A 17,825-nucleotide genomic window follows, 5' to 3' on the forward strand; every position below is an offset into this window, starting at 1 on the left:
CAGAGCCGTGCCCACGCCTGAGGAAAGGGACAGAGGAAGGAAGGACTGCGGCGAGGTTACCACCTCCAGTCTGCACGAGGCATTGGTTCAAGGTGGCACATCTGGCTGCTTTAAGGGCAAACAGTTAACAGTCAAATTATCATTCACCACTGTAGACGGGACAGGACAGAAGCGAGTGTATAATTACAGCGACTTGATCCGTGGATTGTTTTACAAAGGTCCACAAGGTGCCGACCTCAGTCACGTGGGGGGACATTCTGAAGGCTCCACGGCCGAGGGTCAGAACAGCAGCGCTGCCCCGGGACCTGGGGTGGGACAGACCTGCCCCCTGTCCACGGGGACCGTCAGGTCACGCCGCACGGCCACACTTAAAGTCGAGGTCTGCCTGCGCCAGCGTGAGCATCTTCAGTTCCTCTTTTTAAATAAGTCCACAAGCTAAAATGCATTAACTGTTCACATATGCTACAAGATTCCACACCTATCTTCTACCCGCACTGTAAAAGCTTCTTTTCAAACGCTAAAATATCATAAAAGCTTTAAAAATTGATGGGTGGACAGACTGGACTGCAAAAATTTAGTAAAAAATTAGCAGAGGCCAACAAAGGTGAGGGGCCTCAGTATCTACCAAGGTGTGCTCAGGGCACTAAGCGGACGCCAGGCCAGCAAGCAGGCAGGGCAGTGCCCACGCCCACAGACAGTGCCTTTCTAGGTGAAGAAAAATCACCTTGGTGGTTTGCCTGCAACCTCTGAAAAATAGTTCTGATACTAAATCCTGTGCATTTTTAAATACTCCTTCCTACTGTTAACTTTTTCAGAAAAAAAGGAAAACCCAGGAGGCTAGAAGGGGAGGGGTACCAGCCTGCACCTCCCTGGGTCCCTACATGCCTGTGGGAGCCAGGGGTGCGCGGCGTTTGCATTTCATGTCATCAGCTATCACTTCTGGTCAGTGCACGTTACATAGAAAATTCATGAAAACCTTCAGGGTCTGTCCACACAAACGGAGCCCCACAGCAATCTCCCGGCTGTCCGCGTCCGCCTGTGCGGCAGGTGGGTGGAGGCCGGAACACGGCCACCTGGACCTTAGGTGGCCCCTGGGAGGAGCTGCGTGGGCCTGCTGTCAGATGCACGGCGGCGGGGGCCGTGGACCAGAGGCCCAGGGTGGCAGGGCACACAGGCAGGTCTCCCAGTGAGCTGGCGGCCCCAAGCCGGGCTGCCGCCCTCACACGTCCACGGTGCACAGGGGTTCACCACCAGGCTGCGCAGACGCCACGATGGACATCTTGGGCTTCTTGCGCGTCTCCTCCTGGAAGGACACTGAGGTCAGGGGTGGGCCCACAGGGACTGCAGCCCAGGCTCTGTGGGCCCTGGGGAGGGATGAGCCCAGCGGACAGGCACTGGGCAGCCCGAGCAGCAGGGTGCCAGCTCACAGCACCACGCACTGGTGCCTCCCAGAGTCAGGACGCATGCCCAGGAGAGGGCGGTCAAGGTTGCAGCCCCCAGGGCTTGGGGCCGCCCCACGCACCCGCTCCTCCGCCAGCCGCCGCATCTCCTCCTGCAGCTTGCTCAGGATGTGCAGATTAGGCTTGTTTTTGCGGGCGAACTGCTGCAGCTCGATCACGCTCTTGTCCGAGGTCTCCTGGGGAGCAGAGCCTGCTGGCAGCACCGGCCAGGGCCTCCCCGCCCACGACCTGCCCACCAACCCGCTGGCCGTCCCTGCTTCCGCCACCTCAGGCATGGGGGGTCCGCCGGACCCACAGCCACCAGCCAGGCACACACCGTGCCCAGAGGCCTCCGGCGAGACTGACCAGGACCCAACGTGGTTGGGTGGGGGGGGCGGGGACAGCACGCAGGGGCCCAGGCTCGCCCTGCCCCACGGCTACCAGAAGCCCGAGGGCCGACACAGCGCTGCCCGCATGCTCGAGGGGTGAGAGAGCCATGTGAGGATGCCTGCTGGCCGTGCCCCCACCCCCAGATGGCTCCGAGGCCTCCCGCCAGGGTTGAGCAGGCTTCTCCCCGGCTCCCGGCCCAGCAGGACGCTTTCCACGCAGAGGTAGGAAGGCAGCGGCTCAGGCACGCACAGCCCAGCGCCTCAGGGCCCCGGCCCCCCGCACACCTCTCCCAGCCCAGAGCCAGCAGCTCTTCAGGGATGGCTGGGGTGCCCTCTGAAGTCCTCACCCACCACTCACTGGGGACCATTTCTGCAAGTCGGGAAAAAATCAAAGACCACAGACGTCACTTTCCTGTACTTTCCCCTAAATGCACAAAAACTTAACAGTGTTGTGAAATCTCAACATCTTGGCCAAAACAGAGGACACACACGGGCTGCAGAGGCAGATGGTGCTGGTGCCCGGGACAGCGCCCGCCTGCTGTGCCTCTCCCCCAGTTACCTGCTTGACCATCTTGCTGCTCTCGCGGCCATACATGCGCAGCAAGGACCCCCAGTTCTTGACATGAGGGTGCAGCAGCTGCAGGATCTTCTGAGACGCTAACTGCTTCCCAACACGCTTGTTCTTGCCTGGGCGGAGATGTGGACACGGAGTCATGACACTGGCATCCACGGGACACCGCGTCCAGACGAGCACGCTCCACACAGCCCCGCCCACCAGAGGCTTGGGGAGGGCAGGATGCCCCCCAGTCCGCAGCTCTCAAGGCCCCCTGCCCCCAGCTGCAGACACACAGATGATGTGTCCCACAGGGCACGCTGGGGGCAGGGGAAGTGCTATGCAGCAGATGTTTCTAGATGGAGGGAGGACAGGCCGCTACCCTGGGTAGGTCTGTTCCCACCCTGCCCCCTGCTCAGGCTGGACTCAGCAAGCGCTGGTGTCTGTGGGGCACGGCCCGGGCTGCATGATCTCCCGGGGCCTGCTCGGTCATGACCTTCTCCCTTACCCGGTACTAGGCTGTGTTTAGACGGTCACACAGTCTCTGTGTGAGGCCACCTCCAGCCCTGGGCGAGGTGAAGAGCAGCAGGCCCACTCCCTTCCCAGGGACCCAGTGCTGGGCGGGCTGCGCTTGCGGCCAAGGCCACGGCCCAGCCAGGTGAGCAGCTCAAGCCCGGGACGCTGGACGCCACAGCGGCGTGCAGGCTGGCTCGTCTCAGGGTGACGTGCGGTGTGCCAGGCGCACCTGGGAGCCGTCAGCACGTGGCTGAGGCCCCGGTGAGCCCGGGCAGTGGACCCTGGGGTCACTGAAAGCAGGTGCACAAGTGTCTGGGGGGCAGAGGGGCGGGGGGCTTACACCAGCCGCGCACTGTGTGCTTGCCACACGCCATGACATATTCGCTCTTCTGGTTTTTACCAGGAACCACTTCAAACTTGATGGAGGTGTCTCCCATCCCGTGGTTTCTGGGGGATGAAGCAGACAGTAGGCAACATCGCCCTGAGATGGCACCCACCGTCCTCCCCAAACCGTGGCTCCCAGCCAGAGAAGGGCTCTCCCAGGGCCCCCCGCTGGTCCCCTGGAGAGGCCCCGGGCAGGGACGCCCCACCTTTTAAGGCACTCGTGGAGGATCTGGTAGGGGGACAGCAGCCCGGCCTTGCTGGTCAGCTCGTAGACCCGCGAGTCCTCGATACTGATGTGGTTGAAATACTACAAAGGGAAGCGGCCAGTGAGTGCCGGCCATGCCCGTGCCCTGTCCAGCTGCCCAGTCGCAGTCGCCCGAGACACGCCCACCTGCTGGCCTCGGAGCCTGTCCTGAACCAGAGTCTGATCAGGCGACTGGCCAGAAAGTTAAGACACACCACCTTTGGAAAAAACCTTGAAAACCATCGTAAGTGAATTCAGAATAGAGAAAGTGACCAGACACAACAGAACAGAAGCTGAGCCACGGTGACGAAGAGGCGGCGCCCGCCCGGTTCGCAGAGAGGGAAGTTGGCGACAGAGGCCTCTCCAGCCTGGAGCCGGCTGGGACCCCTCCTCGTGGGGTGGCAGTGACCCAGAACCACGCGCTCTGTCGGAGCCTCTCAGGGAGGCTCCTTCCCCGACTGTCCAGCTCCTGGGGCCCCCAGCCCCACCGTCTTCATACAAAACTCCAGGAACCTGCTCCTCCGGGAGCGAATGGGCTTCCTCCCCCACAGCGTCAGGAGGCGGCCCTGGTCCCAGCAGGCGGAAAAGCATCCTTTCTGAGTGTGCCTCCCTCCCTGCACCTCTGGGTGTTCACCAGCCAGGGCACCCTGAGCCCCGCAGGCAGGGTGCTGCTCAGACAGCCGGCCACGAGAGAAGAGGCCCCCGCCAGGCGCAGGGGGCGGAGGATGAGGCTGCAGGTCCTACCCCCCGAATGCACGGCAGTGCCCCGGCAACCAGCCCCCCGCCTCGGGCCACCTCAACGTGAACTCAGGCGGAGGGAAGGGGTTAGAATAAAGGGTTCCCTTCACTTCAATTTTTTTTACTTTTTGGCTGCACCTCCTGGCACACAGGATCCCAATTCCCCTGCATCAGAAGTGTGGAGTCCCCACCCCAGGATTGCCAGGGAAGTCCCAAATGTCCCCTTCACTTTTATCAAACGGAGCTATTTCAGGAACTGGGGTAATTTCTCTACTGCATTACCTCTTTGCAGGAACCAAGGACAGAGACCAAATGTCTATTTGTTACTTTATTACATTATCACAAAGACATACGCGCCTAACAGGCCCAAGTACAGGGAGCAAACCTGACGGCAGGGAAGGGGCAACTCGGCAGCAGCCGGGGACTCAGCAGCATCCCTGCAGGACAGAGACCCTCCAGGCAGGGGAACACGCCCCTCACCAGCTCAGCCTTCACTCCACCAGCAAGCGCACATGCCCAGCCTCTCGGGCGGGCACAGCACAAGCCTCGACACACGTTAAAGGACTGACTAGAATCACACAAGCTGTGGTTCTGAATCACAATGGAATTAAGTTAGAGACCAACAACTGACGGAAACTCGGGAGACGCACAAATATATGAAAAGTAAACGGTCCTAAAATAACCACTGGTTCAAAGAAAAAAAAAATCACAAAAGAAATTAGGAAAATATCTTGACATAGATAAGAACAAAAACACAACATATATTAAAGCAAAATTATGGGATGCAAATTAGTACACCGAAGAAAACTGACAGCTGTAAACTCCACATTTAAAAAGACCTCAAATCAATACCCTAAACCTTAAGAAACTAGAAGAAAGGACAAACCAAACACTAGGCTGGCAGAAAAAAAAAAAAATAAGGCTGGAACAGAAACAGAATAAAAAAGAGAACTGCCACACAAGCAGAAGCTGTGTATCTGAAAAGACCAACACTGACAAACAGACTGGCCAAAAGAAAACAAAGACTCAACCCGCTGACACTCAGGAACGAAAGCAAAGACATCACAAGCCCGCTGAAGTAAAAAGGGTCACAGAAGAGCACTGTGGACGCCGGTCCACTCGAGGCCCGGCCAACTGGGAAAAGCCCTGCGAAGACACAGGACCCACAACCGGCTCGAGAAGCAGCGGCAAACCTGAAATGTGTAAAAAGTGAACAACTTGAAAGCAAAGTCCAGGCCCAGACGGTTTCACTGGTGAATTCTACGAAGTGTTTAAAAAATTAACACCAATCCTTTGCAAACTATTCCACACGATGAAAGAGGAACACTTTTCCACTCATTCTACAACTGCCCTGATACCAACACCAAAGACATCACAAGAAAAGAAAATACAGACCAGCACCCCTTGGAAACACAGCTGCAGAAATCCTTAACAGCAGCAGTGAGCCCAGCCCCATCCACACATACAGACAACCGCGCACCACGTCTGAGTGGGACGAGAGAATCGAACACAGCCCCACGGCAGCAAAGTCAGAGATAAAAACCGTGTGATCACCTCACAGAAGCAGAAAATTCAAAACCCAGCATCCACTGCCGACAGAAACAGCCAACCAACCAGGAGTGGAAGGAAACGCCCTCACGCTGACAAAGCCCCGGCTCACCAGCAGTCGGTAAGGGGCGCCTGGGTCTGACCCCGCTGACTGCAGAGGGCAGAAGCGGCAGAGCCAGCACAGAAAGCAGCCGGTGGCTGCCAGGGTCGAGGAGCTGGGAGAGCGGGGGCCCAGATAACGGGGACAGGGGTTCCTTCTGAGGTGATGAAAACAATCCGAACATACAAAAACCCACTGTGCTGTGTAGCTTAAAAGGGAAAAACCAAAACAAAAAAAAAACGAAAAAAAAAAGGGAAAAACTATGGTATATGTAAGTTCAACTTCAATAAAGCTGTTATAAAAAGAGTGCAGGGGCTTCCCTAGCGGTCCGGTGGTTGAGACACGGCGCTTCCCACGCGAGGGGCCTGGGTCCCGCCCCTGGTCACGGAACTAGAGCCCACGTGACACGGCTCGAAGCCAGCCCTCCAAAGAAACGGGAATAGGTTGTCTTTTTCAAATAAAAGGATGTGTCCTTCAGCGTAAGAAGCCCTTGCTACAAAAACCCACAGAAGCCATCTACCCAAAGCAGCTCACAAACATTTTTAAGTGGTTCTCAACACAAAGAACCGTCCAGCTTTTGCAGCCTCTGCCTTGAAGGCTTGTCCACCGCACAGCTGTCAGTGGAGCGTGACTTCCTTGCAATACGGCAAACGCAGCTTCTCACACGCACGGCGAGACACGGGGACGGAGACCTGATACGGGACGGCCCTGCCCGCAGGACAGGCAGGCCTCCCGGTCCCAAACACAGGCGGCGGGGCCCGCGCTCACCTCCAGCTCCTCGCTGTCTCTGGGCTTCTCCTCCGACGTCTGCTTGACGAAGTCCGGGATGAGGATCTCCAGCGTGGCGCGAGCTGCAGGGAGGAGCACTGGGTGAGGGCCAGGCTCAGGCAGGAGCCGGGCCCCAGGGCCGAGCGGCACTCGGGGGGGGGGGGGGGGTCTGCAGGCTGAGCGCGGGCGCGCCCGGGGCACAGGAGCGTGCCTGCAGCGAACGGCCTCACCGGGGGCGGCGGAGAGGGGAGTGCTGCCACGAGGACGGCTGCAGCCCGACGGGCACCCACAGCTTTCTGCCCCAAGAGCCCGGGAACAGCCCACTGGTGGCTGGAGCCAGAAGACCTTCTGGAGCCTCTCTGAAGTGGAGGGGCCTCCTGGGGGCGGGGGGCAGACCACGGGCGCCCAGCGCAGCCTGGCACGGAGACGGCCACACAGTCCATCGTCCTCAGCATTGGCCACCAGGGGAGACCAAGGCAGGGGACTCTGAGCCCCGGAGCTCAGACCCTGCGCCAGCCTGAGCCGCGGGGAGGCTGCGACAAACCGGACACGCCCCAGGGCCTGTGAAGCACAGAGCTGGTCTAAGACACGCAGCAACGCGGTGGCAGGGCCTGGGGCACAGCCGCTGCCGGCCCGCCACAGTGCCTCCCCAGGAGAGGGGCTAGATAGCTCCTGGAAGCACGCTGCCACGCCACACGGAAGTGGAGCCAGCAGCAGGCCGGGCAGGAGGACCCCCGGGACCGGCAGCCCCAGGTCTCAGCTGGAAGCACTCGGGAGCGGTCCTCACGGAGGTCGGAACCCCCGAGGAGCACGCAGGCCGTGCGGGGTCTACACAGATGGCGCCCAGGCTCAGGCAGCGCAGAGCGCTGTGTGTGTGTGGCAGGGGGGCCGGGGTAGGAGGCGCGGGCCCACCCGTCCGAGCAGACGAAGGCCTTCTATGTTCACGTCTCACATTCTGCCTCTTGGTAAATCCTTTCCAGTGAGTGCATAACTTAAAACAATCCAACTGGATGACTCCATAGATAACAGACTCGCCCACCCCACCTCTAGCCAAGGGTGGTTCACAAGGTCCCTCTGACACCAGCAGACACGTTACCAGCTTTGTTCTTGGCCAGCTTTTTGCTGCTCGCCGTTCCAGATCCATAGGTCACACCGTCAATGGTCACCGAAGCACCAAATGGCTCGCTTGGGTTCTCTTAAATTAAAACGACCACTTTAAAACACACTTGCCAGGACGTTCATAGCACACCAGCACACACACTCTGCTCCCAGCGAGAGGTGGGGCAGGGCTGCTGCAGGAAGGCGGGGGCTGGGGGGCGGGGGCTCCCGGGGCCCTGGGCAGCAACAGAGGGAGGCGGGGCCAGAGGCAGAGCCGCCTGGGGACAGAGACCGAGGTCTGAGAAAGGTGGATGGGCGCGGGGGCGCACACAGAACGCGAGGGGCGGGAACGCAGACGCGGCAAGCCCAAGAAGCAGGGAGACCACGGCGGACCCGAGCTTCTGGCCTTCACTCAGGACTGCCGAGGGCGGCACAGAGGGAGGCGGCAGCCAGCGCAGGGCTGCGGCTCCTCCAGCCCGAGGCCTGGGTGGGGGGGCTGTGTGGGGAGAGGTGCGGTGCGGAGGGGTGCGGAGGGGTGGGGAGGGGATGGCGGGCAGGGACGACCTCCTCCATCTCCAGTCTCATCCCAGCAGACTGGCTGATAGGCAGCCCCGGGCCCTGCCTGACTGCTGAGGCCGAGGCCGAGGCCGGGGAGGGGGCACTCACCGCACTCGAAGAAGCTGTACACGGGGCGGACCTTGAGCACGCGCTGCATGTACTCGTGCAGGATGCACACCTCGGACTTCCCGTTGGGGTTGATGACGAACTCTGCGACGTGACGACAGGGGCCGTCTCAGCACAGCCCGGCCCCCGCCTGCAGGAGGGGCTTCCGCACCACGGGGTGGACGTGGCCGGGCTCACCTTTCTTTGTGGGCGCGTCCTGCACAGACAGCGTGATGAGCTTCTGGTTGGCAGGCAGGATGGGCCTCTCCGACTCGGCCTGTTTTCGCTTCATTTCTCGGTTGAACTGCCGACGCTCAGCCCACGTCCTAAACTTCTTCACGGTCACTTGCTCAAAGTCGAAGCGCTTCTCCAGGTAATTCCGAAACTCCTCCAGGTCTGCACGGATCGACCAGAGAGACGCGTGTGATGGACTCCCAGCCAGACTCACCCCTCGGCGGCAGGACGGTCCGGCCACACGACTCCCCTCCCGCTTCCCCTCAAGGACGAGGGGCCAAGCGATCAGACTCCTTTGCTCTGCCAGGTCCCCTAGGGAGAAATTTCTGGGCTATCCTTTTAGTTTATGTAGAACAGAAAAACAAAAATAAACAAAGAAAAAGGAACACCAAAAAACACCATCAGCCTCCAGGACCTTCTCCCCATCCGGAACCGGGAGCTGACGGCCTGAAGCGGAGGCGTTGAGCCCAGCACGGCCTCCTGCCCCCGCCTCTCCCCCAGGACCCCGGGGCTGCCCATCAGCCCTACCCCGCTGCCTCCCCCGGAGGCCTGAGACGCCACGCGCACCCATGCACACTTAGGGACGGAATGAAACCACAGAGCTCCCCACACAGGAGTGTAGAGCAGTGGGCACAAGCTGAAGATGGTGCCACGGGGAAACCACCAGGCAGATGGGGGCCCCTTCCAGCTGTGTCTCGAGAACACCCCCGTCCCCGCGGAGCAGCAGCGCGCTCCCCAGAGGCCTCCCCGCCAGCCCCAGACGCTGCCCCTCCTTGGGAGCAGCCCCCAGCCCCTCACAGGCAGGAGCACACAGACAGCTAGGGCTCGAAAACGCGCCGCCCTCTAACAGGGACTGGGCAGGGGCTGAGAGAGCCTGCCCCCACGGAAAAGACGTAGCAGAGACAGGAAGGGATGACCCAAGACCGGGGTGACCGCGGGGCCGAGACAGCAGCTGCGCCCAACCCATGCGGTGGGACCCCAGGACCCACACGAGCACACCCCGGCGGGAAAAGGCCGGACGGTTGTGACCAAAGGCCAACCGGGCAGCGGCACCAGTCAGTGGGCGGGCTCTCCTGCCACACGGAGGGGACAGGCAGGCACAGACAGGGCCCCTCCTCCCTAGGGACCAATTTCATCCTGAAGCTTACCGACCGACTCGTCCTTGCACACCTCCACCTTGGCCTTCACCTGCCCCAGGGCCCCGGGCGCGGCCTCGGCCCCCAGCGGGTCCTTCTCGTCCGGGGGCCCCACGTCGGCCCCCAAGGGGTCGGGCTCGTCCGGGGGCAGCTCCGGCTCTGGGGGGGGGGGCCCTGCGCCCCGCTCCCGCTCCTCGCTGTCCTTCATCTTCCGATAGTGCAGGCAGGGGATGCTGGTCAGGGGAGGGCCGTGTTTCTGCAGGCGGGGAGACCGCGCAGGTCACCAGGCCGGACGCACAGGCCTCTGACGTCCCCACCGGCCTGCCTGGCGACCACCCTCCTCCTGCAACTCACGAGACCAAGCGCACGACAGACGCGGCCCCTACCCGTATGCTCCCCGTCCCCAGGAAGTAGGGCCTGGACCAGGTGACCACCCGCGACTCCCGGTGCAGGTACACGGGCACTCCCGAGTTGTGGAACGTCATGATCCAGCCGTCGGGCAGCGGCTCCGTCGGCGGGCGGCCACGGCCTGCACGGGGCAAGGACAGCTGTGGTCACCGCCGCGTCAGCACCGTCAGCACAGTCACAGTCAGCACCCGGGCAGAAACAGCACAAGCTGGAGCCAGCCGTACAGAAAAGCTCTGAGCAGGCTGGGGACAGCCCACCCCCACCAGGAGAGCCCAGCCCCGCCTCCCAGCCTGCTCCTCCGCGTGCTGGGCCCGAGCCTCTGGGGGACCGCGGGCGCCAAGACCCGCCTCACCCGCTCTAGTCCCCGGACACGCCACAGAACCCCGAGCAGGGCTCCACAAGACACGGGGCCTCGCTGCAGCTCTGCCGCCCCTTTACCACTGCCTCTCCGCCCACCTCCAGCGGCTGCAGCCACAGGGGCTGGGTAGGCTCCGCTAGGAACCACAGACTGTGGGTCACTGCTCCCTGTGACCAGGTGGCAAGCCTGCAGTGCTCTGAGCTGCCACGGACAGGCCTGGCTGCCGGGAGGGAGATGCACAGGACAAAGACTCAAGGACAGCTTGCTTTTCTTACTAGTATTGGGAACAGTAAAAAACTCAGGAACAAAAGTGAAAAACCACGTGGAATCTAAAAAAACACACATACGAGATGAAAACAGCCCCACCAACTCTTGCGGAAATGGAAACGACTCCCTCGTGCCAGGTCTGACACCCGCATGCGGCTGACGCCAGGCGAACAGCAGCATCAGGACGGCCCTGGGAGGGAGGGCGAGTCGGGCATGCACAGACTCCCTCTGGCACCCCAGGCCCCGCAGGCTGGGCCAGGAGCTGCCTGCAACCAGCCCCGGGTAACGGAGGAGGAAGAGGTGCTCACACGGCTCAAGCCGAGCACATCACAAGACGAGGCGTGTCCGTGACCGTGAGCAGACCAGAGCCCACGTGGCAGACACACGCCTGGCCCTGCCGACGGGTCCACTCTGGCCAGGAGACGGCGCGCCGGCCACTCCTCGGTTCCTCAGGCATTACCTGTGTGCCTGAGTCCCGAGTCCCTCCAGCCCCTTCCCACCGCCCGCCCGACACCAAGGCGCCCCCAGGCCAAGACAGAATCAGGGAACCCGAGACGTCCCCGTGTCAGCAGGTGGCCGCAGGGCCGGCTCTGGGCACCCTGACCGCTCTTCCCGCTGTGCCCGTGACCCCTCCACCTCCGCCCGCGCGCGGGCCATGGGTTGTGCTTTCAGAGCAGACTGTGGAATGAGTCCTGCCTGCTTCCAGCAGCTTCCCCAGCACTTGGCACAGAACCCAGAACTAAGATGGCGGCCATGAGCAGCCACCTCACTCAGAACCGCCTCCGTCTGCAGCCTCCACACCCCCGGAGCCCCCTCCCCAGGAAGGCCCCTCCCCACACCACGGCAGTGCGTAGGGTGTGTCCTCACGCTCCGTGCTTCCCGTCGCCAACAGGACCCTCCTGCCCGCAGATGCAGACCGCCGCCCGGCAGCCTGAGGGCTCTCCCAGCGTTCGCATGCGTCCTGAGCACCTCGCTACTTCCCGGCCCAACTTACTTTTGAGCACGGTTTTAATCTTGGTCATCATCGGCTGCACGCTTGTCTCCCCGTCCGATGGGTGGTCGCTGTCTCCTCCGTATTTCTCCTCCATCCGCCTCTTTTTGGGAGCACAGAGGCCCTCTTCCAGAAGAGCATCAACATCGTTGTCGAAATCATCCTGCAAAACACGCTGTTCAGAAACCGCGGCCCCTGGCACCTGCACCCCTGCCCATGGGCAGGCGTCAGCAACCACACAGAGAGGAGGTGGTCTCGGGGGCCTAGGTGCGCCTCTGGTGCGCGAGCACCTGCAAAACAAAGAGGGTGAAGCGGCCAGCCGAAGCACACGCTTGTGACCAGCAGATCCTTCCAAGTCGGCTGAGACAAGGGTACAAGGCAGACCTGTCAGCCAAACTCTCTGTTAGCAAAGCTGGGACACCTGGACTCCTGACGGCTCTTTCTTTTCGCGTGGACCTTTCCACCTCCTGTGGGTATTTTTTCCTCTGCAACATTGCAACATGGGCTTCCCAGAGATGCTGCAACTCCCAAACACCTCTCTTTGGGTTTTGCTAAGAGTGCTCCAAAGGAGGGGACGCCGACATACCTCATAGGAGAAATTCAAGGCCTCTTCGTCCACTCTGTCTCTCTGCACGATCGCTTTAGCCGTGAACCCGCCTGCGCCTTCTTCATCTAGCTCCAAATTGTCAGTAAAATCTTCTAACTCATCGAGCACTGCATACTCCACTCTCTTTTCCTGATCCAGCTCATGTTCCTCATCTCTCTTACCCGCACTCTCACCCCCTGTGCCTACCCCGTTCCCCACGCTCCCGCCAAAGGGACCAGCATGCACGTCCCCACTGACAGGGCTGAGGGCCAGGCCACACTCTGCCCGCACGTCGCGCTCCACTCCTGTGTACAGCACCTTCCTGTCCTCACTCCTGCAGCTCTCCGTAAAGCTCACGCTAATCTTTACATCCTTAAGCAACTTAAGGTCAGGGGAGAACTTCCGGACCGCAGGTGCGTGCCGCGCGGTGCGCGGGCTGTGGCCACTACAGTTCGGGTCTACGAGGAGGCGGGCCTTAGAGGAGGATCCTTTGGAGAGAAGAGAAGCTCCGTAGAAGTTGAGCGGGTCCTCGGCAGGGGGTTCGGCCTGTCCATCACCACCAGAGCCAACGTCCATTACCTCTGCATCACTGGACGTTTGCAGGGGAGGTGGTGGAGACTGTCCACGGGGCAGCGCGCGGAGGGGGCAAGCACGGTCCTCCATCGCCACTCCTCCTGCGGGCTCGCGCGGGAGAGGAGAGGGGCTCTCACACGTCTCCATAGTAAAGTGGTTAGGACTACTTTAAAAGACCAGAGTTTTTAAAAACCTGACATAAATCTAGACAGCTAACATGCACAAGTCCGTCGAGACCCGGGTGCGTCCTGCCCGTGCTGCGCACGCTGGCGGCTTAGTCAAGCTGGCCACATTGCTCTTTTCATTAATGTAGACAGCTTTTAGAACCACTGCCTCAATTATTGGAAATCACAATGCACTCAGCTTAAATGACTGACGACTACGCGAGTCTGTCCTCGAGCCGAAGGGGCACCCGTCTTCCTCCACCTGCAAAGAGACGTAAAGGCGTCGTCACACAGTGACAGAGACCTTCCGCTTCCCGGCACCGCGCGGCCAGGGCTACGGACAGTGCAGTCAAGACTGCAGTGATACTGCCTGAGAAGAGCACCTTCTACGCTTCAGGACAGTCGAACTTGACTCCCTTCTTCAGAACCTAAATTATAACTTAAGCCCTAAATCAAGTATTTTACTACTTGTCCACTGTATTTCCAACTTCAGAAACACAAAAGCCGTATTATACTTAAGTTCAAAAAGGATTAAAAAAACCAAAACTCCTCCACTGCACTGCACCGCAGCACTCCCCTAGCTCGGCTCACACGGCCGCCCTTCCACAGCACACGAGGGTGTGCGGCTTCCCTCCAGCACCAGTGACGTGGGTCCACTCACCTGCGCGGGCCAGTCAGTCAGAGGGCAAGCGGGCGGCCCTCCACTCAGCTCTGCGGCACTATGGCCTCAGAGGCGCGGCCAGGGCTCTGCCCCCGGGACCCCAGGGCATGGGGGCAGGGGCAGGGATGCAGGGGGTTGGGCGTGTCTCTGCTCCCGGGAGAGGAGGAGCGCTGGGAGCCACAGGGACGGAGCCCGGCCGGGCGGGCAGGGAGGGGCTGCGGGGGCCGGCTGAGCCCAGGCACGGGGGTCCTGGAGGCCGCCTGGAGCCTGGCTCCATGCTGGGGCAGCAGGGAGGCCCAGGGTGAAGGGACCCTCAGGCCACAGTTCAGTCTGTACGCAGAGGGGAGGCCTGGCGCCCGCACCCGCGAGAACAGTGGACACAGAACTGACCACACTGCTGAGCGGGTGGAGGCGGAGAGCGGGACGAGGCAGCCCCAAAGACCAACAGGGCCTCTCCCCAGGGGACACTCAGGCAGGGCCCACAGAGAAGGCTGCTCGGAGCCTCTGGGCAGACCCAGCCAACGGGGCCGAGGGCACCAGGACGTGTCAGCCAGGCGGTCACCCAAACCACAGGAGAGGCCACCCAGAGAGCGAGGACAGACCAAGAAAAGGGCTGAGGACGCAACCCTGGCGAGTTCCCGCCAGACGGAAGACACCAGGCTGAGAAGGCGGGGCGGGGCGTCCAAACAGGGCCGCGGGAGGGAGGTCCCAACAGGGCAGAACACGTGCAGACACGCACGCAGGTGCACACACACACGCACGTGCACACACGCACCCCACACCGTGCAGACACACGCACGAACATGCCATGCACATGGATGCAGACACACATGCGTGCCCACACCACTCGGGGCAGCTTGCGGGTTGCAGACAGACAGGAAACAGCAGACACCACACGTTTAAGAGGTTACAGTGGAGGAACAGGACATAAACGACAGAGACTTGTTTAGATGTAATCAATTCATCCAACAACTGTTCACTGACCACCTACTCTGATGGGGGCATCAGCATGAACGAGAGGGCAGCAACCACTGACCTGTCTGCTACTTCCCGGGTCCCAAGGTGTCCTCACGTTTCTGAACACAATACCTCCCCCGCAGGCATGTCTGCCAAAGGCGCTAAGGACCAAGGAAACACGGCACACAGGTGATGACGGACGCGGAGCCGGGAGACCCCGAGGAGGCACCAGACGCGCACGAGGACCACCGAGGGGGTCAGGCCAGTCTCCTGGCACCAAGAAAGCTCATTTCAGAGGACAGACAGGTCAGCACACCCAGCACTATGGAACACAGACACAGCCAGGACCAAAGCCCTGGGCACCAGACAGGTCTGCAGAGACCCCAGCAAGAGCCACCTCGTGATTCTGGGGGCCAAAAAGGCTAAAACGAAGAGACGTGAAGAGGACAGGGACACCTCCAGCCACGTTCAGAGGCTGAGAAGCCCAGTGTAGAAGCACAGAACCAAGATGGTAACGATGAAGCTTGATGCAGGGAGGCCTTGAAGAGGTGCCCAGAGTGCAGGCAGGGAGCTGAGGTGAGTGGTCCTTGGAGTTTGGGGAGCCGCCCAGCCCCGGGGAAGCAGTGCGCTGAGGACTCCGCTGCAGGCTCTCCCAAGCACGCTGCTGACCTTCCCTGTTCACTATCTGCACCCATCAACGCCTTCCATGTGGCGCACACAGAACACTTCGGATGCTGAGGACGGGAAACAGACGAACCCCCCAGCCCCAGAGCCCAAGTCAGCGGAGAGACGGACAAGTAATAACAACTAAGAAAAACTGAGACGCATTCAGGAGAAAGCAAAGCAAGGAGTTGAGGAAGGGTGGGCAGCAAAGGCCTCACAGCCAACATCCCCCTGAAGGCGGAGGAGGGGATATTCCAGGCAACACCAAGAAGAGCAAAGGCCCCTGGGTAGAAGCACAGGGTGGCAGATGACAGCAGTGTGCCCAGGGGAAGAGGCCAGGGCCGTGAGGGCAAGGGAGACCAGGACTCTAGCTATTATCTCGAGAGACGGGCCCCTGGACAGGAGGGTCCAAGCAGTGAGGTCACACAATCCAAGGTCAGCAGTCGCAACCAGCCCTCGAGTAGGCCCTGTTCTAAGCATGGTACGCACTATGACTCACCAGCTCTCACACAGCACTGTGAGAAAAAGGTCAGGGACAGAGAGGTTAAGCAACTTGCTCAAGGTCACACAGCGAGAAGGTGGTGGAGTGCTTTACCACCCAGGCAAGGTAGCTCCGGTCTGCACCGCCTTGGTATTAGACTTACGGTTGGAAAGAACAGCTCTGTGTCCAGAAAATCCCTAAGTAGGCAGATAATACGAGGCACAAAAGTGAGAGCAAACAAACAAATAAAGAGGCTCACCACACAGCCTGGACCAGCATGTCAAGCTGGAGGTGGTGAGAAACTGCCCTAGTAGTGTATGGAGGCCGAGGAGACTCCACACTCAGGGAACGAGGTGTCGCGCGCAGAGGTGGTGAAGGCAGCGTGGGGAGTGTTCCGGCGGGTGAAGATCACAGCCTAGGTTTAGACATGGCTACTTGGCACCAAAGTAACATGTGGAGGTGTGGAAGAGGCAGCCAGAAGCGTGCAGCTGTCAGAGGGGTGGCCAGGGCTGGAGACAGACATGCAGGTGTCAGGAGAGACAGCGTTAAAATCAGGGACTGGACGAGATCGTCAAGGAGGGGAGAGCAGCTCCTACAAGAAGCCAAGACTCACTTCCCTACCCTGAGGTCACAGTCAGATTATAAAAGCCCGGGGACGTGCCCCACACGGTGGAAAGGGCCACAACGGGCTCAGAGGCTGGCCCTCCTGCCATCGCTACTGCTCCAGCTGACGGCACACATGGATGCAAATCCGGCTCGCCAAGTGGATGGTGAACCAGCAGCCGACTTTCAGCAGGCACCCCCGGATCCCGGCACAGTGTAAAACCAAGACACTCCGACAGCGCCCTTCACTTGGGTCCACTTGTTGGGCTGGCGTGGAGGCGCCGTCTCGGATGGTCCAGTGCTGTGGCTGCTGCCTTTCAGTCAAGCCTCTCGCTGCAGCCTCCCGCCCAACCCAGCGGTAGAATGACCTCACCCCGTCCTTTTGTCATCCTCCGTCGGCCTCGCATCGCACACTCACAGGCGCCACCGCTTACTGGCCACTCCCCTCCTCTGGTGGGTGACCGCCTGCGGCAGGGTTTCTGGCCCGCTCTACCCGCCACCCAGGACTGGAGTCCAGTCTGCGGCCAGGACACAGGACACCCGCCTAGCATTTGGGGCCTGGCACAGTCCCCTGCCCTAGCCCGGACTGCAGGGCGCCGGGTAACCGAGGCACATGCGAGCATGCAAACAAGTCAAGTTCCTACCCTGAGCAACCCAGGTCCATCGGAGGACACCTGGCGGGGACCACTGTCAACAGGTGGTCACCTTCCACTTGTTTCTGCCCCCCCGGTCATTGTTACGACAAAACCACATCCCGATCGTCTACGTGACCCTGGGTCCGTGAGCGTGTGGTGGAGAAGACGGGCGGCTTCTCAGGTTTCCCAGGCTCTCGCGCCTGGCAGGGTCCCGGACCGGCATCGCCGCGGTCGGGACCCTGCCCGCCCGAAAGCCCTCATACGGCTTCGGGCCTAAGGGACGAGGGGTCTCCTCACCCCCGGGGCCGGCCCGCGCGGAGAGCGAGCGGCGCGGCGGCCCCTGGCGCCGGCCCAGACCGCGGCGGCCCCCGTGCCCGCGGCGCCTCACAAAGGCGGACGGGGACTCGGCGTGGCCGGGCCCGCCTGCGCCAGCCCGCCGCCCGCCGGCCCCGCGGCCTCGGCCCGGGAGCGGAAGGGCGCGCCTCGCGCAGGCCACAGCGCCGCCCACCCGCCCGGCCGCGGGGCGCCCCTCGCGCCCCGCACCTACCTCCGGCGCCCGCGGCCCTCCTGCAGCGCAGAGCCTCGCGGCCCGGCCACCGCCGCCGCCGCCGCCCTCCAGAGGGGCCGCGCGGGCGCTCTTCGCTCGGCGGGACCCGCCTGCCGCGCGC

General features: G+C 61.4%; 1 protein-coding gene across 4 annotated transcripts; it reads right to left on the minus strand.

Annotated features, from left to right (window-relative positions):
* Positions 1 to 154: 154 nt before the first annotated feature.
* Positions 155 to 17,825, minus strand: DGCR8 (DGCR8 microprocessor complex subunit). 4 transcript variants are annotated; one of them, XM_081541821.1, is made up of 16 exons: positions 17,705 to 17,825; positions 16,179 to 16,334; positions 14,855 to 14,936; positions 12,421 to 13,419; positions 11,838 to 11,997; positions 10,197 to 10,339; positions 9,823 to 10,066; positions 8,639 to 8,836; positions 8,444 to 8,545; positions 7,776 to 7,874; positions 6,680 to 6,762; positions 3,488 to 3,588; positions 3,238 to 3,344; positions 2,388 to 2,515; positions 1,523 to 1,636; positions 155 to 1,303 (listed from the first exon to the last, which is right to left on the minus strand). In XM_081541821.1, exons 4-16 carry the CDS (start codon positions 13,138 to 13,140, stop codon positions 1,220 to 1,222), a joined length of 2,283 nt encoding a protein of 760 aa, XP_081397947.1. In that variant the 5' UTR covers positions 13,141 to 13,419; positions 14,855 to 14,936; positions 16,179 to 16,334; positions 17,705 to 17,825; the 3' UTR covers positions 155 to 1,219. The 4 variants fall into 4 exon arrangements, with proteins under 4 accessions (XP_081397947.1, XP_081397946.1, XP_081397945.1 ...); XM_081541820.1 differs by lacking the exon at positions 16,179 to 16,334; XM_081541819.1 differs by lacking the exons at positions 14,855 to 14,936; positions 16,179 to 16,334.

The sequence above is a fragment of the Giraffa tippelskirchi genome, chromosome 11 (genome assembly GCF_054371585.1).
Source record: "Giraffa tippelskirchi isolate mGirTip1 chromosome 11, T2T-mGirTip1v1.2.pri, whole genome shotgun sequence".
Lineage (NCBI taxonomy): Eukaryota > Metazoa > Chordata > Mammalia > Artiodactyla > Giraffidae > Giraffa > Giraffa tippelskirchi.

What these genes read in the sequence shown, in the direction of transcription:
- DGCR8 (XM_081541819.1), bottom strand. Translation starts at nt 13,140, where the DNA reads ATGGAGACGTGTGAGAGCCCCTCTCCTCTCCCGCGCGAGCCCGCAGGA. An exon ending in TGGGGACGGGGAGCATACGG is followed by an intron (nt 10,067 to 10,196) that starts GTAGGGGCCGCG and finishes CCCCGCCTGCAG; the next exon opens with AAACACGGCCCTCCCCTGAC. An exon ending in GCACACAGTGCGCGGCTGGT is followed by an intron (nt 2,516 to 3,237) that starts GTAAGCCCCCCG and finishes ATCTCCGCCCAG; the next exon opens with GCAAGAACAAGCGTGTTGGG.